Source organism: Humulus lupulus, chromosome X (assembly GCF_963169125.1).
Source record: "Humulus lupulus chromosome X, drHumLupu1.1, whole genome shotgun sequence".
Classification (NCBI taxonomy): Eukaryota; Viridiplantae; Streptophyta; class Magnoliopsida; order Rosales; family Cannabaceae; genus Humulus; species Humulus lupulus.
The window spans coordinates 230,671,073-230,686,100 of NC_084802.1; the positions used below are offsets into that span (position 1 = coordinate 230,671,073).

A 15,028-nucleotide genomic window follows, 5' to 3' on the forward strand; every position below is an offset into this window, starting at 1 on the left:
CATCTCCCTCTGGAATGGGCACTGGCTCACGGGCTATGGAGAAATTAGCTCACGTCCTCCTCAAGGTCAAAGTCTGGCCTTCAGAAATTAATTTACATGCCAGCATCGTGTCATCAGACATGAGCTAGCAGTAATCCTTCTCGCTGGGCGGAAGCCCTGCCACGGTATCCTATTAACCCCCAAGGGTCACTGATTTGGTAGTCCTCGCAAAAATGGCTGCACGAAGATACTCCAGTCAGCGTACACGTGAGAAAATCAAGTATGAAAAGAATAATTCTTTGAGCTAAGACAGGAAAGAAGACTTACAAGGATGATTGAAATACCAGAGCTCGCAGTTGCAAAACCCATTCGACATAAAGAACAGATCTTAAGAGTCGTTGGGGTGGCAAGGCAGTCGTTGACTGTGGGTGAGTTCGGGAAGCGGGTCAGATAGTAGAACCCATTGCCTCATCCCCGTTGATCCTGGCTAGCCTTGAGGTAGAAGAAATACAAGATATCCGCAGGGGTGGGGACATCCCACATCTACTTTAGGAAGAGGTACTTCAGCCCCACCAGCAGTCGGTTTGAGTTTGGGGGGAGCTGGAATGGCGCCAACTTCATGTATTTGAGGAAGTTAGCGAAGTACTGATCAAGGGGGAGGAAGGCCCCGGCCTTTAGGTGCTCATCACTCCAGGCAGCGAAATCGTCTTGGAGTGGTGCACAACCCCTCTCCCCCTCGAAGGGAGGTCGGGCGATGAGAACGCCCTTCCCAACCTTGATATTATGGGACAACATGATCTTGTTGACCCTTCCTTGGGTCGTTATTTTGGAGACTATCCTCTCGGCCATGAAAAATGCGTCAGGTTCGACTGCGACCTCCTTCTCCACCACAGGGCCGAATTGAGGAATGGGGGAATCAGGGATGACCTCCTTTCCCTTGTGGATTTGCTGGGACGACGAGCCAACGACGTTCTTTTTTAGCGTGCTTTTCTGGGGTGCCATTAGCTCGCCTATCGAACAAGAACGATGGAACTCTTAGTGGGTGACGTAGAATTTTTCTACAGGCAAGAAATACACAAACAAAGACTAAGGATTCTAACACACGAGCTGATTCAACCTCAACCCGCGATATGGTTCCACGCGCTACCTATGCTACGCGCCTAGGTTTCCCAGTAGACCCCTGGTATTTAGGGATTCGTGTGTTAGAAAATTAGGCCACTACCCTCCTTGGGAAGCTGTTTAGAGAAAAACCGCCCAAGAAGCGTAGTCCCTAAGCAACCTAGTGTCGAACCCTAAAAACCTTTCATCTTCTACATGCCGAATGGGTATTTTCTAAAAATTACCCATTTTATGAACATCACAATCCTAGATATATTTTAGGACCTACTCAATAAATCTAAATCGAAAACTATGTACCAAAAATGTGTGGGAATAGCCTAATGCTAGTGATGGTGAAGTGCATATTAGCATGATAGAGAAAGAAGAGAAACACACAAAAACCAGTAAAAGAAAACTTCCAGTAAAATAGAAAACTTACAGTGTGTTCTTCGACGAAAGGAATGAGCAACGTAGAAGGAGAGTTCTTGAAGATGTCCTTGGTGACTGGGTTTCCGAAGGTTTCGATGGTAGATTTCAGGGATTTTATGAAAAAAGGAAGAAGGGTTTTTGAAGTCCAGAAGATAAAAAATTAGGAAAAGTTTCAAATGAGAGGTGATGAATGCTGAAAATCGCCAACCCTATTTATACGTGATAGGCCTAAAGAAACGTGGACCGTCCGATCAAGCTAATGGGAGATGCGAGGGTCATGTTCCGAAAGATTAAACGGCGGCAAAAAAGGTGGCCAGGCCATTTAATGCAATCCTCGAAACCCGAATAGACGCCAATCATGACGTTCCATGTGTCCAGTACTCAAGTAATGAGCCCACATGGGTAATCACAACAGAAGTTTAATAGTCCCCACCGTGTCAGTCAGAGAATGATGTCATAAGACACGAGCAGGGACTTAGGGGGCAAATGTATGCCTTGATATTCAGCCCGGGTCTTTTATGTAGCTCGAGTACAACTAGCTAGCTAAGAACAGTACTAAGGGACCCACAAGTTGATATTTCCTCTGCGAAGGCAGTGCGACTCCCCAGGTAATAACACGATCTGAGGAATACGAAGCATTAAGGCACGAACTGGAGATGGATATAAAATACAGCCTCCTGGGCACGAGTTGGCGTTATGTTCAGGTCGTAGTACTCTGACAACCTACCATGTCCAGGAGTCTTTATAAACCTGGATATGTTATTTATAAACATGCGTGGTCAGACATTACATGTCTGTTATCCCTGAATTCTCGTACACGTAACATAAACGTACATGATCAAACATCACATGTTCGATTATGCCAGGCGACCCATGATCAATTTCACCTAATGATTAGACCATACCTTAATATATATTGTAATATTCATCATTTGTGCAAGACAGGTCACATATAGGATGGGTATCCACGTGATGACCCCTGCACCTATCCTCGGATGGTTCTCCTATAAATACCAAGACATTGGATAGAGAAGGGGGTTTTTTTTTTGTGGAATGCAAATACTCTATCAAAATATAGAGAGATATACAATAATAATATCGACTCGTGGACTACGGGGATTTTAGCCTCCGAACAACGTAAAAAAGGAACGAGTGTTCTTACTATATCATTCTAAGCATCCTTAAGAGTTATTATTCTTATTACGGTTTACCCTTAAGCACTAGTTTATTCCAGCTAATTACGTAATACATTGTTGGCGAAAAACTGCGTCAACAATATGTCATTCATGAAACCCCACGCAGTTTTGATTAGTCATGCATCTTTTAGAAACATGATTATATATGATTGTCCTAAGTGTTTATATGAATTGTTTTGGTTAAATCAATTGCATGTAAATTTTTAAGTGTTAAATTAATTAAAAATTGATAAATCACACAATAATAAAGGCAATAGTATTTTTTTTATATAGGCCTTGTAGGAAAACCAACTTCATTTAAAAGGTGTTTTAGTACAATGGAATGAATGTAATGGGTAATTATTTAGATCACATTAATTGTAGAAAGAAAATATTTTATAATTATATGTATTTTGTAATTGAGTACATTCATCGGGTTATTAATAAACTAGTAATTAATTTATAATTAATTGTATAATTAAATAAACATATATATTCTAAAATAGTAGGTGGGAAAAGGTCAACATCTCAATTTGACCTATGGTCTCCATTATTAGTACAACACCATGAAATATGATTAGGGCCGAAGCGACTTTGTTTCTATCCCCCTAAGGAAGGCTTCTGGTCATATTAAGACCAAGGTTGGCTTCTTACGAAGAAAGGAAAGAGTGATGTATTTTAGGATTGACCGACCCTAAGGAGACACTCTCTAAGTTAAGTCATAAATTTTGAAATAAAGGGTTACACTTACAAAGATACAACAAAGCTTTTGTAGTGGGTAATTGTTTCTTGAACAAACCAATGGTACATTATTTCTAGAAGTGAAAATATTAGTTATTTTAATTTTTAAATAATAAAGATTAGATTGTCTTATGAGCTATCTGAAATTAACATGACCGAACCTAAGGCGGCACTTTATTTGTTCGGTAGTTTTAACGTGGAATAATAAATGTTAAGTTTACGTGTTTTAATTCTTGGATTCATGCATCATATTTCCTTTCCAAATTATTGATATTTATTTTCAAATGATAATATTCTTGTATTTTATTTCTTTCATTATTGTCGAACGGTGACAATCCTATAACTTCTTTACTATCACTTGAAAAACTATTGTATAAGATGGAAATTGAATTTAAATTTGATGTTGATTTGTGAGAACAATAAATTTGTCCTAACTGAGGAATGCCCTAAAGAGCCCACTGCCAATGCCCCAAAAAATATTCGGGACAAATATGATGCCTGGATTCAATCCAATAATAAGGCAAAGTGTTACATGGTTGTGAGCATGAATGATGCTCTAAGAACAAAGCACGGACCCATGGAAACTGCTTTTGAGATAATGAAATCTCTACAAGCCATGTTTGGGCATGAATCTGATCAAAGAAGACATGAGGTTATAGAATGTACATGATCAGTAAGATGAAAAAAGGTGTTTCGTTTGGGAACATGTCATGAGCATGATTAACGTGATGCATGAAGCAAAAATACACGGGGTTGTCATTGATGAGTGTACCCAAGTAAGTATCATACTTGAATTGTTCACTCCCACTTTCTCTACGTTCACAACCAACTATATTATGAATAAGTTGGAGTTCAACATAACCCAACTGTTGAATGAACTGCAAACATTTGACTCTCTTAACAAAGCCATAACCAAATAGGCAGAAGAAAATGTGACAGAGGAGAAACCTTCAACCTCTAAGGATAAAACCAAGAAGAGGAAGAAGAACAATGACAAGGACAAGAGTGAGGGCAAGAAGTCCAAGAAAGGCAAGAAGGCACCAAAATACAAGGATAACAAGAATGAAAATAACTCCAAAAAGAAGGAACCAAAGGGAAAGTATTTCCACTATGGAGTTGAAGGTCACTAGAAGAGAAACTATAAAAAGTATCTCGTTAAGCTTAAAAAGAATTGTAAATCTGATTTTCTTATACTTGAAGCTTGTATAGTGGAAGACGATATGTCATCCTATGTCTTAGATTCAGGAGCCACTAACCATGTTTGTTCTTCTATGCAGATACTTGAGTCATCAAGGGAACTTGCTGATGGCGAGGTGACTATGTGAGTGGGAAGTGGAGTGCTTGTTTCAGCACGAGAAATGGGAATAGTCTATTTATATTTTGGGAACTATTTTCTTATTTTGAATATTGTTTATTTTATTCCTAGATTTTCGAGAAACTTAGTTTCCTTATCTATGTTGCTTGAAAAATCCTTTGATATTTATTTTGATAATCATGTGAATGTTATTTCGAAGAATGGTTTCAAGATTTGTGAAGCGGAACATACAAACGGACTGTATATGCTCAAGCCAAATTAACATTCTCTAAATAATTCTGAATTATTTAAAGTTGCTAAACCGAAAGGTAAAAATAGACAAAAGGTTTCAAATGAGGATGACATATATATTTGGCATTTTAGACTAGGTCATATTGGTTTAGACATAATAAACTGGCTAACAAAAGATGGACCATTGAGAGAACTAACTGTTCGAACTCTTCCAATTTGTGAGTCTTGTCTAGAAGGAAAAATTACCAAACATCCTTTCTCAGTAAAAGGAAATAGAGCTAATGAACCATTAGAGCTTGTACACAACGATGTCTGTGGTCCAATATACGTACAAGCTAGAGGGGGTTATGAGTACTTTGTCACTTTTATTGATGACTACTCAATATATGGTCATACTTACCTAATGCTTAGGAAGTTAAAAACCATTGGCAAGTATCAAGAAGTCAAAGCTGAGGCTGAGAAGAAGTTAGGTAGGACTCGTAAAACACTTTAATTAGATCGAGGTGATGAATATTTTGCATTAGAATTCAAAGATTTCATGTTGGAGCATAGTATTCTATCCCAACTCACAGAACTTGGAACACCACAACAAAATGGTGTTTCAGAAAGAAGAAACATGGCCTTTTTGGACATGGTCAGGTCTATGTTAAGTTACTATTCAATTCGTCTCTCATTCTTGGGATATACACTTTAAATGATGTCTTACATTTTGAAGGTAGTCCCATCTAAGACCATACGCAAGACGCCACGGGAACTATGGAATGATAACAAACCTAGTTTGCAACATTTTCGCATTTGGGGTAGTCTTGCTCATGTTCTTAGACCTAAATCAGGGAAACTTGATTCATGGTTTGAAGTGTGCATTTTTGTGGGCTATGCTCCAGAGACACGAGGTGGTTATTTCTAAAGTCCCAAGGACCAAAATGTATTTGTTTCCACAAATGCAACCTTACCTGAAAATTACTATATGACTAACTATAAATGTCAGAGCAAGGAAGTTTTGAAGGATACTCACAGTTGATAAAATTCCATCACCTTCATCATCATAATTAAATTACCAACAACAAACTGAGGAACAACTATTCCTAAAAAGGAAACCCAGTGCAACATCATAGTTGGAGGATTGTGAGACAACTTGTAATGTCCAAAATTCCATAATGTGTCTTAATGCCTGGATGAGGGGGCCAGGAGGGCCATAATTGTAATGCCCTGGGTAGCCAAGACCGTTACACTGTGTTTATAAAGGTGCAAGACTTGCTAATCAAGTAATTTAGTTAGAAACATGTTACTGGCCACTCTCAGGGTAAAATAGACATTTTAGGTTCTCCTACCCCTGCACCAATCCTCGGCCGTGGCGACTGATCAGCTGACTATGTACATTCAGCCCCAGAGCTCTCCAACTCAGGACTGGTCCACTTTTCCCTTGCCTTTACATGGACCACATAGCACCCATGAGCCAAGGCCCATAAAAAAACTATAATGCATAGCATAAGTGACAACCAACAGATAGATAATTCATAAATCATCAATTAGATATACAACAGGTCATATTGCTCACATAAACAATGATAGCAACCTACAAGCCAATAATCCACACAATCATCAGTTTAAACAACAATAAACATGTCACATCAAAATCCAGGGTCGACGCCATTAGGCCATACCTTCTGATTATCCCACTGACTCCGACTCGCTTAGGCCGAGCATAATGATTATGTACTTAACCTCAACTACTAGTGGCCGAGCCGCGCCCTGTGCGCAAATATTAATTCCATCACTCTTAGGTCGTTTATCACATGTCCCCATGGTATAATACCATCTCATGACATCACATACAAATATAGGGAACTCTTAGTCCCAACATAATCACATAACCGGGTGCATTTTCTTACCTTTGATTCCGAGCACTTTGGTTAATTGAAATGATCCTCGAGCACGATCTGTCCAAGCCCTAGTGTACACCTAGTCACAAACATAACATAGAACCCTCATTAAAATTCAATTCTATAACCTAACCTCAGGACCAATCCCGAGCCCTCGGGAAGCCCCAATTCCACTAAACGGGGTGGTGTAGTCGACCCCTGAGCCTCCAAGACAAAAACCCTAAGAAAATACCCAAAATCCACTTTTGGAGGTAGGGTGGCGCTACAGCGCTAAGGACAGAGACAAAAACACCCCCCTGAACCAAGCATAGCACTGTAGCACTCTAATGCTAGCGCTACAACAACACCAACACCACTCTGAGTTCTTCCTTCAAATTTCCCTAAGCCAAGACTCCCTGAAACCCCTCCAAACCTCAACCACACTTCAAATCAAGCCTACCATCCACTACATCTTATCCCACATTGCGACAGTCAGTATCCCGTGATCCGTAGAGGGAAAGACCGGATAAAGCTGTGCAATCCCACACTGCCTGGGAAGGTCAAGTGTGATGATTCTAAGACTGTGTAGGTATGGGACTACACAGTTGAAGAGGGCTTAAATGGACTACACAGCATGCTTTGTCAACAAGATTCTTCATTTCGGTAGTCCATCACTTAAGAACTCCAAAGTTAAGCATGCTTGACCTGGAGTAATCTCAAGATGGGTGACCTCCTGGGAAGTTTTCTCAGGAAGCGTGCGAGTGAGGACAAAGCATGCTGGAAAGACTCGTGTTGGTTTGTAGGGCCAGTCGTCATTCCAAGAAGCAACCATAGTGATGTGGGGCGTTACATACATGGCCCAAAAACATCAAACTTGGCCACATGCACCATAAACACAGAACAACAAGGATTGAGTTTGAAACTCAAGAACTCATCAGAAAAACCAGAAACCACCCAGAAAATCAAATGACCAAGTCCAGAATTCCTACCTTTAATGAGGAATTCGACCCTAGGTTGCCCTCTAAGCCCTTCTAACCTTTAGCTCCTCAGTTCCCAAAGCTCAATTACTTGAATTCCCATCCAAAGTTCAAATTCAAAGATCATCATAATAGAATTCAGCAATCCTAGAAAAAAACTAGAAACCTTACCTTAATTGAACACTAACTCCAGCTGAACCTCCTAGCTCCACCAAGAACCAAGGTCCCAGCTCTAGCCTAAGATTCCTCTCAGTTAACGCTTCAGAAATCCTCAAGAAATGGTGAGGAACAAGGCAAACAGAGTGGGAGAGAAAGGGGTTAACTATGTGTTCTGTTTTTTCTTCTTTCTTTCTTTTTCCTTCAGTTTTTACTATATTCTACAAATCCCACTAAGTCTAAAAAGGCAGAAAGACCCTTATCCTCTTTTTAACCATCAAATGACTATTTTTCCCTCTCATTAAAACCTAAGCCTTTAAACATTTTAAGGGCATTTTGATCATTTGTTCTCAATTCCCGCTAATTCTTCAAGTGTCCCTAATAATTACGGCTTAAACCCCATCACTTAATTAATCACCAATTATTTTCCTCAATGTCAAATAATCTCCAATATATTTCCCAAGTTCCAAGAAATACCCCCAGGCTCCCCTGAGCTGGGTATAAGTCCCCGCTGTGACTATTTCGCTAAACCGCTCACTAGGATCGCCTCGAGTCACCAGCTGCAAATATATCCACATAATGATGTGGTCTCAACAATTTATCACAGATAATTACATTTATGCCCTCAACGTGCCAAAATTACTAATATGCCCCTATAATCTAAGTAGGGCCTACATACATACTAATACTTGTATTCTTGCATCCCATATATCCAAATAATCATATAAGCATGCTTATCACATAATCATGCATTTAATCATTTAAATCAAACATAAACCCATTATGCCCTCCCGGCACACTAATCAAGGCCTTTAAGCCTTAATAATAATTTTGGGTCATTTCTACTATCCCCTCCTGAGAATTTCGTCCTCGAAATTTACCTGAATAATTAGGGTCTCAAGCTCCTAGGTCGCCTCCTCGACCCTACTATTACTCCATAATACCTTAACTATAGGAATCGTTTTGTTTCGTAGGACCTTCTCCTTCCTCTCTAAGATCTGAACCGGTTGTTCCTCATAAGATAAATCAGTCTGCAATTCCAAGTCTTCATATTTTAACATAAGTGTCGTATCTAAGACGTACTTCCGGAGAATAAAAACATGAAATACGTCATGAACTCCCTACAATGACTGTGGCAAAGCTAACCTATAAGCCACATGTCTGATCCTTTTCAGGATCTCAAAAGGTTCGATGAATCTAGGGCTCAGCTTGCCCTTCTTCCCAAACCTCCTGACCCCTCGCAGTGGTGAAACTCGCAGAAACACATGATCCCAACTTGGAACTCCACGTCTCTACGCTTAGGATCAGCGTAGCTTTTCTGTCTGCTCTGTGAGGCGAGCATTCAAGATCGGATCTTCTCAATAGCTTCATTTGTCTTCTGAACCATGTCCGACCCCAAATACTTCCTCTCACCCATCTCATCCGAATGAATGGGTGATCTACATCTTCTCCCATATAACATCTCATAGGGAGCCACTCCAATCATTGATTGGTAACTATTGTTGTATGAAAACTCAATCAATGAGAGATACTTACTCCACGATCCCTCAAAATCGATCACACACGCTCTAAGAATATCCTCCAATACCTGAATTGTCCTCTTAGACTGTCCATTAGTCTGAGGATGAAAGGCCGTGCTGAACTTCAACTGTGTCCCCATAGCCTTCTACAAAATACCCTAAAACATGGAGGTAAAGATAGGATCCTGGTCCGACACTATGGACTTAGGAACCCATGGAGATGTACGATCTCCCTCACATATAACTCTGCATACCGATCCACTGTATAAGTAATCTTCACTGGAAGAAAATGAGCTGACTTGGTGTATTTGTGCACTATCACCCACACCGAGCCACGAAGTCCTACAGTCTTGGGTAAACCTCCCGCAAAGTCCATTGTAATGTCCTCCCATTTCCACTCGGGAATACCCAAAGGCTGAAGCAACCTTGCTCGTCACTGATGTTCAGCGTTCACCTACTGACAGGTTAAACATCTGGCCACATATTCCACCACATCCTTCTTCATCTCGGGCCGCCAAGATAACGTCTGTAGGTCTTGATAAATCTTTGTGGTACCTTGATGAAGTGAGTATGGCGTAGTATGCGACTCATCAAATATCTATCATCTGATCCCCACATCAGCTGGGACACAAATCCGCCCCTGATACCATAGCAAACCAACCTCAAAAATAGAATAGTCTTTAGCTACCCCTGCTAAGACATTCTCTCTAACCTCCTATAACTGAGCGTCTACCAACTAAACTTCCTTAATCCACTCTAGCAGGGTCGACAGCAGAGTAATGTTGGCCAAAGGACCCACCACCAACTCTATCCTCGCTCTAGACTTCTCATCAGCCAACTCCCTCGATATTTGAATGGAACTAAATAACTGTCCCGAGCCCCTTTGGCTCAATGCATCTGCCATCATAGTTATAGTCTTTTACCAACTCTAGCCAACGCCTTTGTCTCATGTTCAGGTTCTTCTACGTGAAGAAGTACTTCAAACTCTTATGATCGGTGTATATCTCGCACTTCTCCCTGTATAGATAATGCTGCCAAACCTTCAGTGCGAATACCACCGCTGCTAACTCCAAATCTTGGGTAGGGTACAACTACTTATACTCCTTCAGTTGTCATGATGCATAAGTTATAACCTTCTCGTTCTGCATCAATGCACAACCCAAACCCAACCTCGACGCATCGCAATAGACTACAAACTTTCCTTCCTCCGAAGGAAGACTCAGCACAGGTGTAGTAATAAGTCGCCGCTTCAATTCTTAAAAACTATTCTCACACTTATTTAACCAGACGAACTTCAAATTATTCCGTGTCAATTCTGTCATTAATGCCGCAATCTTCGAGAAGCCTTCCACAAACCACTTGTAGTAACCCGCTAAACCGAGAAAACTCCGAACCTCCGAGGCCTTCCTTAGCCTCGGCCAAGCTCTAACTGCCTCCACCTTAATCCCATCTTCACCAAAAATATGTCCAGGGAATGTAACTTCTGGTAACCAAAACTCACACTTCTTAAAATTGGCATACAACTGATGCTCTCTCAACCTCTGCAGAACCTGTCGAAGATGAAACTCGTGCTCTGCCTCTGAACTGGAGTACACTAAAATGTCGTTGATGAAAACAATGACAAACTGATCCAAGAAGTCCTTGAACACCCTATTCATTAAGTCCATGAAGGCTGCTGGAGCATTGGTCAAACCAAACGACATTACCACAAACTCATAGTGCCCATACCTCATTCGGAAGGCCATCTTTGGTATATCCTCGTCCTTGATTCTCAGCTGGTGATAACTAGATCGAAGATCAATCTTCAAGAATACCATCTTCCCTTGCAGCCGATCGAATAACTCGCCAATCCTTGGTAGAGGATACTTATTCTTGATAGTCAACTTGTTCAACTATCTATATTCTATACACATCCTCAGAGTCCCGTCTTTCTTCTTCACAAACAAACTTGAGCGCCCTATGGCGAGTAGCTAGGCCTGATAAACCCTAAATCCAAAAGTTCTTGTAACTGTATCTTTAATTCCTTTAGTTCTGCCAGTGCCATTCTATATGGTGCCCTTGACACTGGCTCTGTCCCTGGCGTTAACTTGAAAACAAACTGAATCTCCCTATGCGGTGGCAACCCTGGTAAGTCCTCAAGGAATACGTCCTAGAACTCACAAACTAATCTGGTCTCCTCTGGCCCTACTGGCAAACATCCAAGTAGTATCCAAAACACTAGCTAGAAAGCCTATACATCCTCCCTGTAATAAGTCTTTGGCTCTCAGCTCTGATATCAATGGTATGCAGGGTCCACACACTATTCCCAAAAAAACATAGTGATCCTCGCCCTCCGGCTCCAAGGTCACCATCTTCTTCCTACAGTCAATAGTAGCTCCTTATCTAACCAGCCAATCCATCCCCAAAATCATGTCAAAGTCCTCCATACTCAACTCAATCAAGTCTACTGACAATTCCCTACCATCAACCATCACTGGCAGTGCTCTAATCCACCTCCTAGAAACTACCAGTTCTCCTGTAGGCAATATAGTCCCAAACCCCACAGTATAATACTCACTAGGTCTCTACACAGTCTATCAATCACCTTACTAGAAACAAATGAATGTGTAGCAGCAGGGTCATACAATGTAGTAAAAGGAGAGCCAACACTAGAAAGCTAACCTGTTACCACCGAGGGACTAGCCTCGACCTCGGCCTGCGTTAGAGTGAACACTCAAGCTGGAGTCAAGCTGTCCACTTTCCCTATTTCCCCTTTCTTCATTGTTGGGCAATCCTTCTTGAGGTGTCCCACTACCCTACACACATAACAGGCCTTAGCCCGACATTCGCTGGGATGGCGTCTTTTGCAAATCTTGCACTCGGGATAGCTCCTCCATGAATCACTGCCTCCCTGACAACCACTCTGAGTACCTCAACCTCTCCTATCAGGATCAGGAGCGGTCAAAGCATCAGGGGTCTTTCTCTTCAGATCACTAGGGCCTCCATCCTTACTAGATCCAGAGTATGGAGGCATTGCCCTGCGGTCCTCCCGCCTTGCCGCACTCTCCCTCCAGATCTTGTTCTCCGCTTCCTCAGCGATAAGAGCCTTCTCAACAACCTGGGCATAAGTTGTTCTCCCAGGAATTGTTGTAATCCTCACATCTTGGGCTATCATAGCATCAAGCCCCCTAATAAATCTGTCCTGCCTAGCTACATCAGTAGGCACATGATCTGGTGCGAACTTCGCAAGTCTGTCGAACTTTAGGGCATATTCTGTAATTGTCATATTGCCCTAATGGCAACATTGTAATATTTCTAGCTGAAAAAATCCTTAAATCCTTCCCAACTAAAAGTAGTAACATCTCTGGTCCATGATGCCACTTCCCACCAGATGCGGGCATCCTCTCTCAACATATATGCAGCACAGGCCACTCTATCATGACCCTCTACCTTCATAAAGTCCAAGATAGCGGTGATCATACTTATCCACTATTCATCTTTCAGTGGATATGGCCCCCCTTTAAAAGTTGGAGGATGCTGTCTCCTGAATCGCTCATACAACGGCTCCCATCTGTTCCCAACCTTTGCTGGTTGTACTACTGGTACCACTGCAGGTGGCATAATAGGGGCAACACTCCCTGACGGAGCCTGCTATCTCAAAAGTCAGATTTGCTCTTCCTAGCTCAAAAGCCGAGCTTGCAAGTCTGCCATAATCTACTGCCAGTTCTCAGGGACTGGCAGAGGGGTCTGGCCCTGGTCATCATTCCTTGCCTCAGACCTACTATCGGTAACTCGTACAGATTGTCTTGGAGGCATAGTTTTCCAAGTTAATCTGCAATCAACGACTCAGCAGTCAGCCTATGATGGCAGGGTAATAATCCACCATTGGAATTCAATCATTCACAAGCAATCAAGATATAACAGTTTATTCAAATATTTATTCACATACACAACAATGCTAATAAGCATGCCTCGATATCATCACACAACAGTCAAGGGCTAGGCCCTATCAGTATCTCATGCTCCCTATTAATCAATCAGGTATCAGCATTCTTATTTCTTTCCATTCATTTAAGCATATAACACATGCATACACAATTACCAAACCTTGAGTCGAGCTTTTCTTTAGCGACGAATGTACATGTCCAGCCAGTCTTCAGGAACCCTTAAACCTAGGATGCTCTGGTACCAAGTTGTAATGCCTTGGGTAGCCAAGACTGTTACAATGTGTGTTTATAAAGGTGCAAGACTTGCTAATCAAGTTATTTAGTTAAAAACGTGTTACTGAAATCATAAATGAACTAGGGTTAAAAGGTTTTGGTCATAAAAGATACATTTCATTCAAATAAACATTTCATATATAGGATCCTAAAAGAAATAGTGTTTAAGGAAAGTTTACAAAATTAAAGGAAATATACAACTACTGGCCACTCTAAGAGCAAAATAGACATTTTAGGTTCTCATGTCCCTGCACCAATCCTCGGTCGTGGCGATTGATCAGCTGACTATGTACATTTAGCCCCAGAGCTCTCCAACTTAGGACTGGTCCACCTTGTCCTTGCCTTTACCTACACCACGCAACACCCGTGAGCCAAGGCCCAGCAAGAAAACTATAATGCATAACATAAGCGACAACCAACAGATAGATAATTCACAAATCATCAATCAGATATATAATAGGTCATATTACTCACATAAACAATGATACCAACCTACAAGCCAATAATCGGTTATTTAGATAAAAAACTCGTCACAATCATCATTTTAAACAACAATAAACATATCACATCAAAATCCAGGGTCGACACCCTTAGGACGCACCCTTTGATTATCCCACTGACTCCGGCTCGCTTAGGCCGAGCATAATGATTATGTACTTAACCTCAGCTAACAGTGGCTGAGCCGCGCCCTGTGCGCAAATCTTGATTCCGGAACTCTTAGGCCGTTTTTCACATGTCCCCAATGGCATAATACCATCTCATGACATCACATACAAATATAGGGAACTCTTAGTCCCAACATAATCACATCACCTGGTGCAGTTTCTTACCTTTGATTTCGAGCGTTTTGGTTAATTGAAATGATCCTCGAGCATGATCCCGTCCAAGCCCTAGCGTACACCTAGTCACAAACGTAACATAGAACCCTCATTAACATTCAATTCTATAACCTAACCTTGGGACCAATCCCAAGCCATTAGGAAGCCCCAATTCCACCAAAGGGGGTGGTGGAATCGACCCCCAAGCCTCCAAGTCAAAAACCCTAAGAGAATAACCAAAATCCACTTCTGGAGGCAGGGTAGCGCTACAACGCCACAAAGTGGGCACTACAGCGCTACAGATAGACACAAAAATGCCACCCTGAACCAACCATAACGTTGTAGTGCTCTAATGCTAGCGCTACAGACAGCACCAACACCACTCTTAGTTCTTCCTTCAAATTTCCCCGAGCCAAAACTCCCTAAAACCCTTCCAAACCTCAACCACACTTCAAATCAAGCCTACCATCCACTACATCTCATCCCACATGGCCCAAAAACATCAAACTTGGCCACATGCACCATCAA

The 15,028-nt window shown here is 41.5% G+C and overlaps 1 protein-coding gene across 1 annotated transcript in view; it reads left to right on the forward strand.

The window, feature by feature from the left end:
* The first annotated feature begins 212 nt into the window (after positions 1 to 212).
* The window catches only part of LOC133806841 (myosin-12-like), a 52,847-nt gene continuing 38,031 nt past the window's right edge, over positions 213 to 15,028 (forward strand). Inside the window, 1 exon segment of the mRNA XM_062244928.1 lies at positions 213 to 259. Coding sequence (XP_062100912.1) covers positions 213 to 259 — 47 coding nt within the window.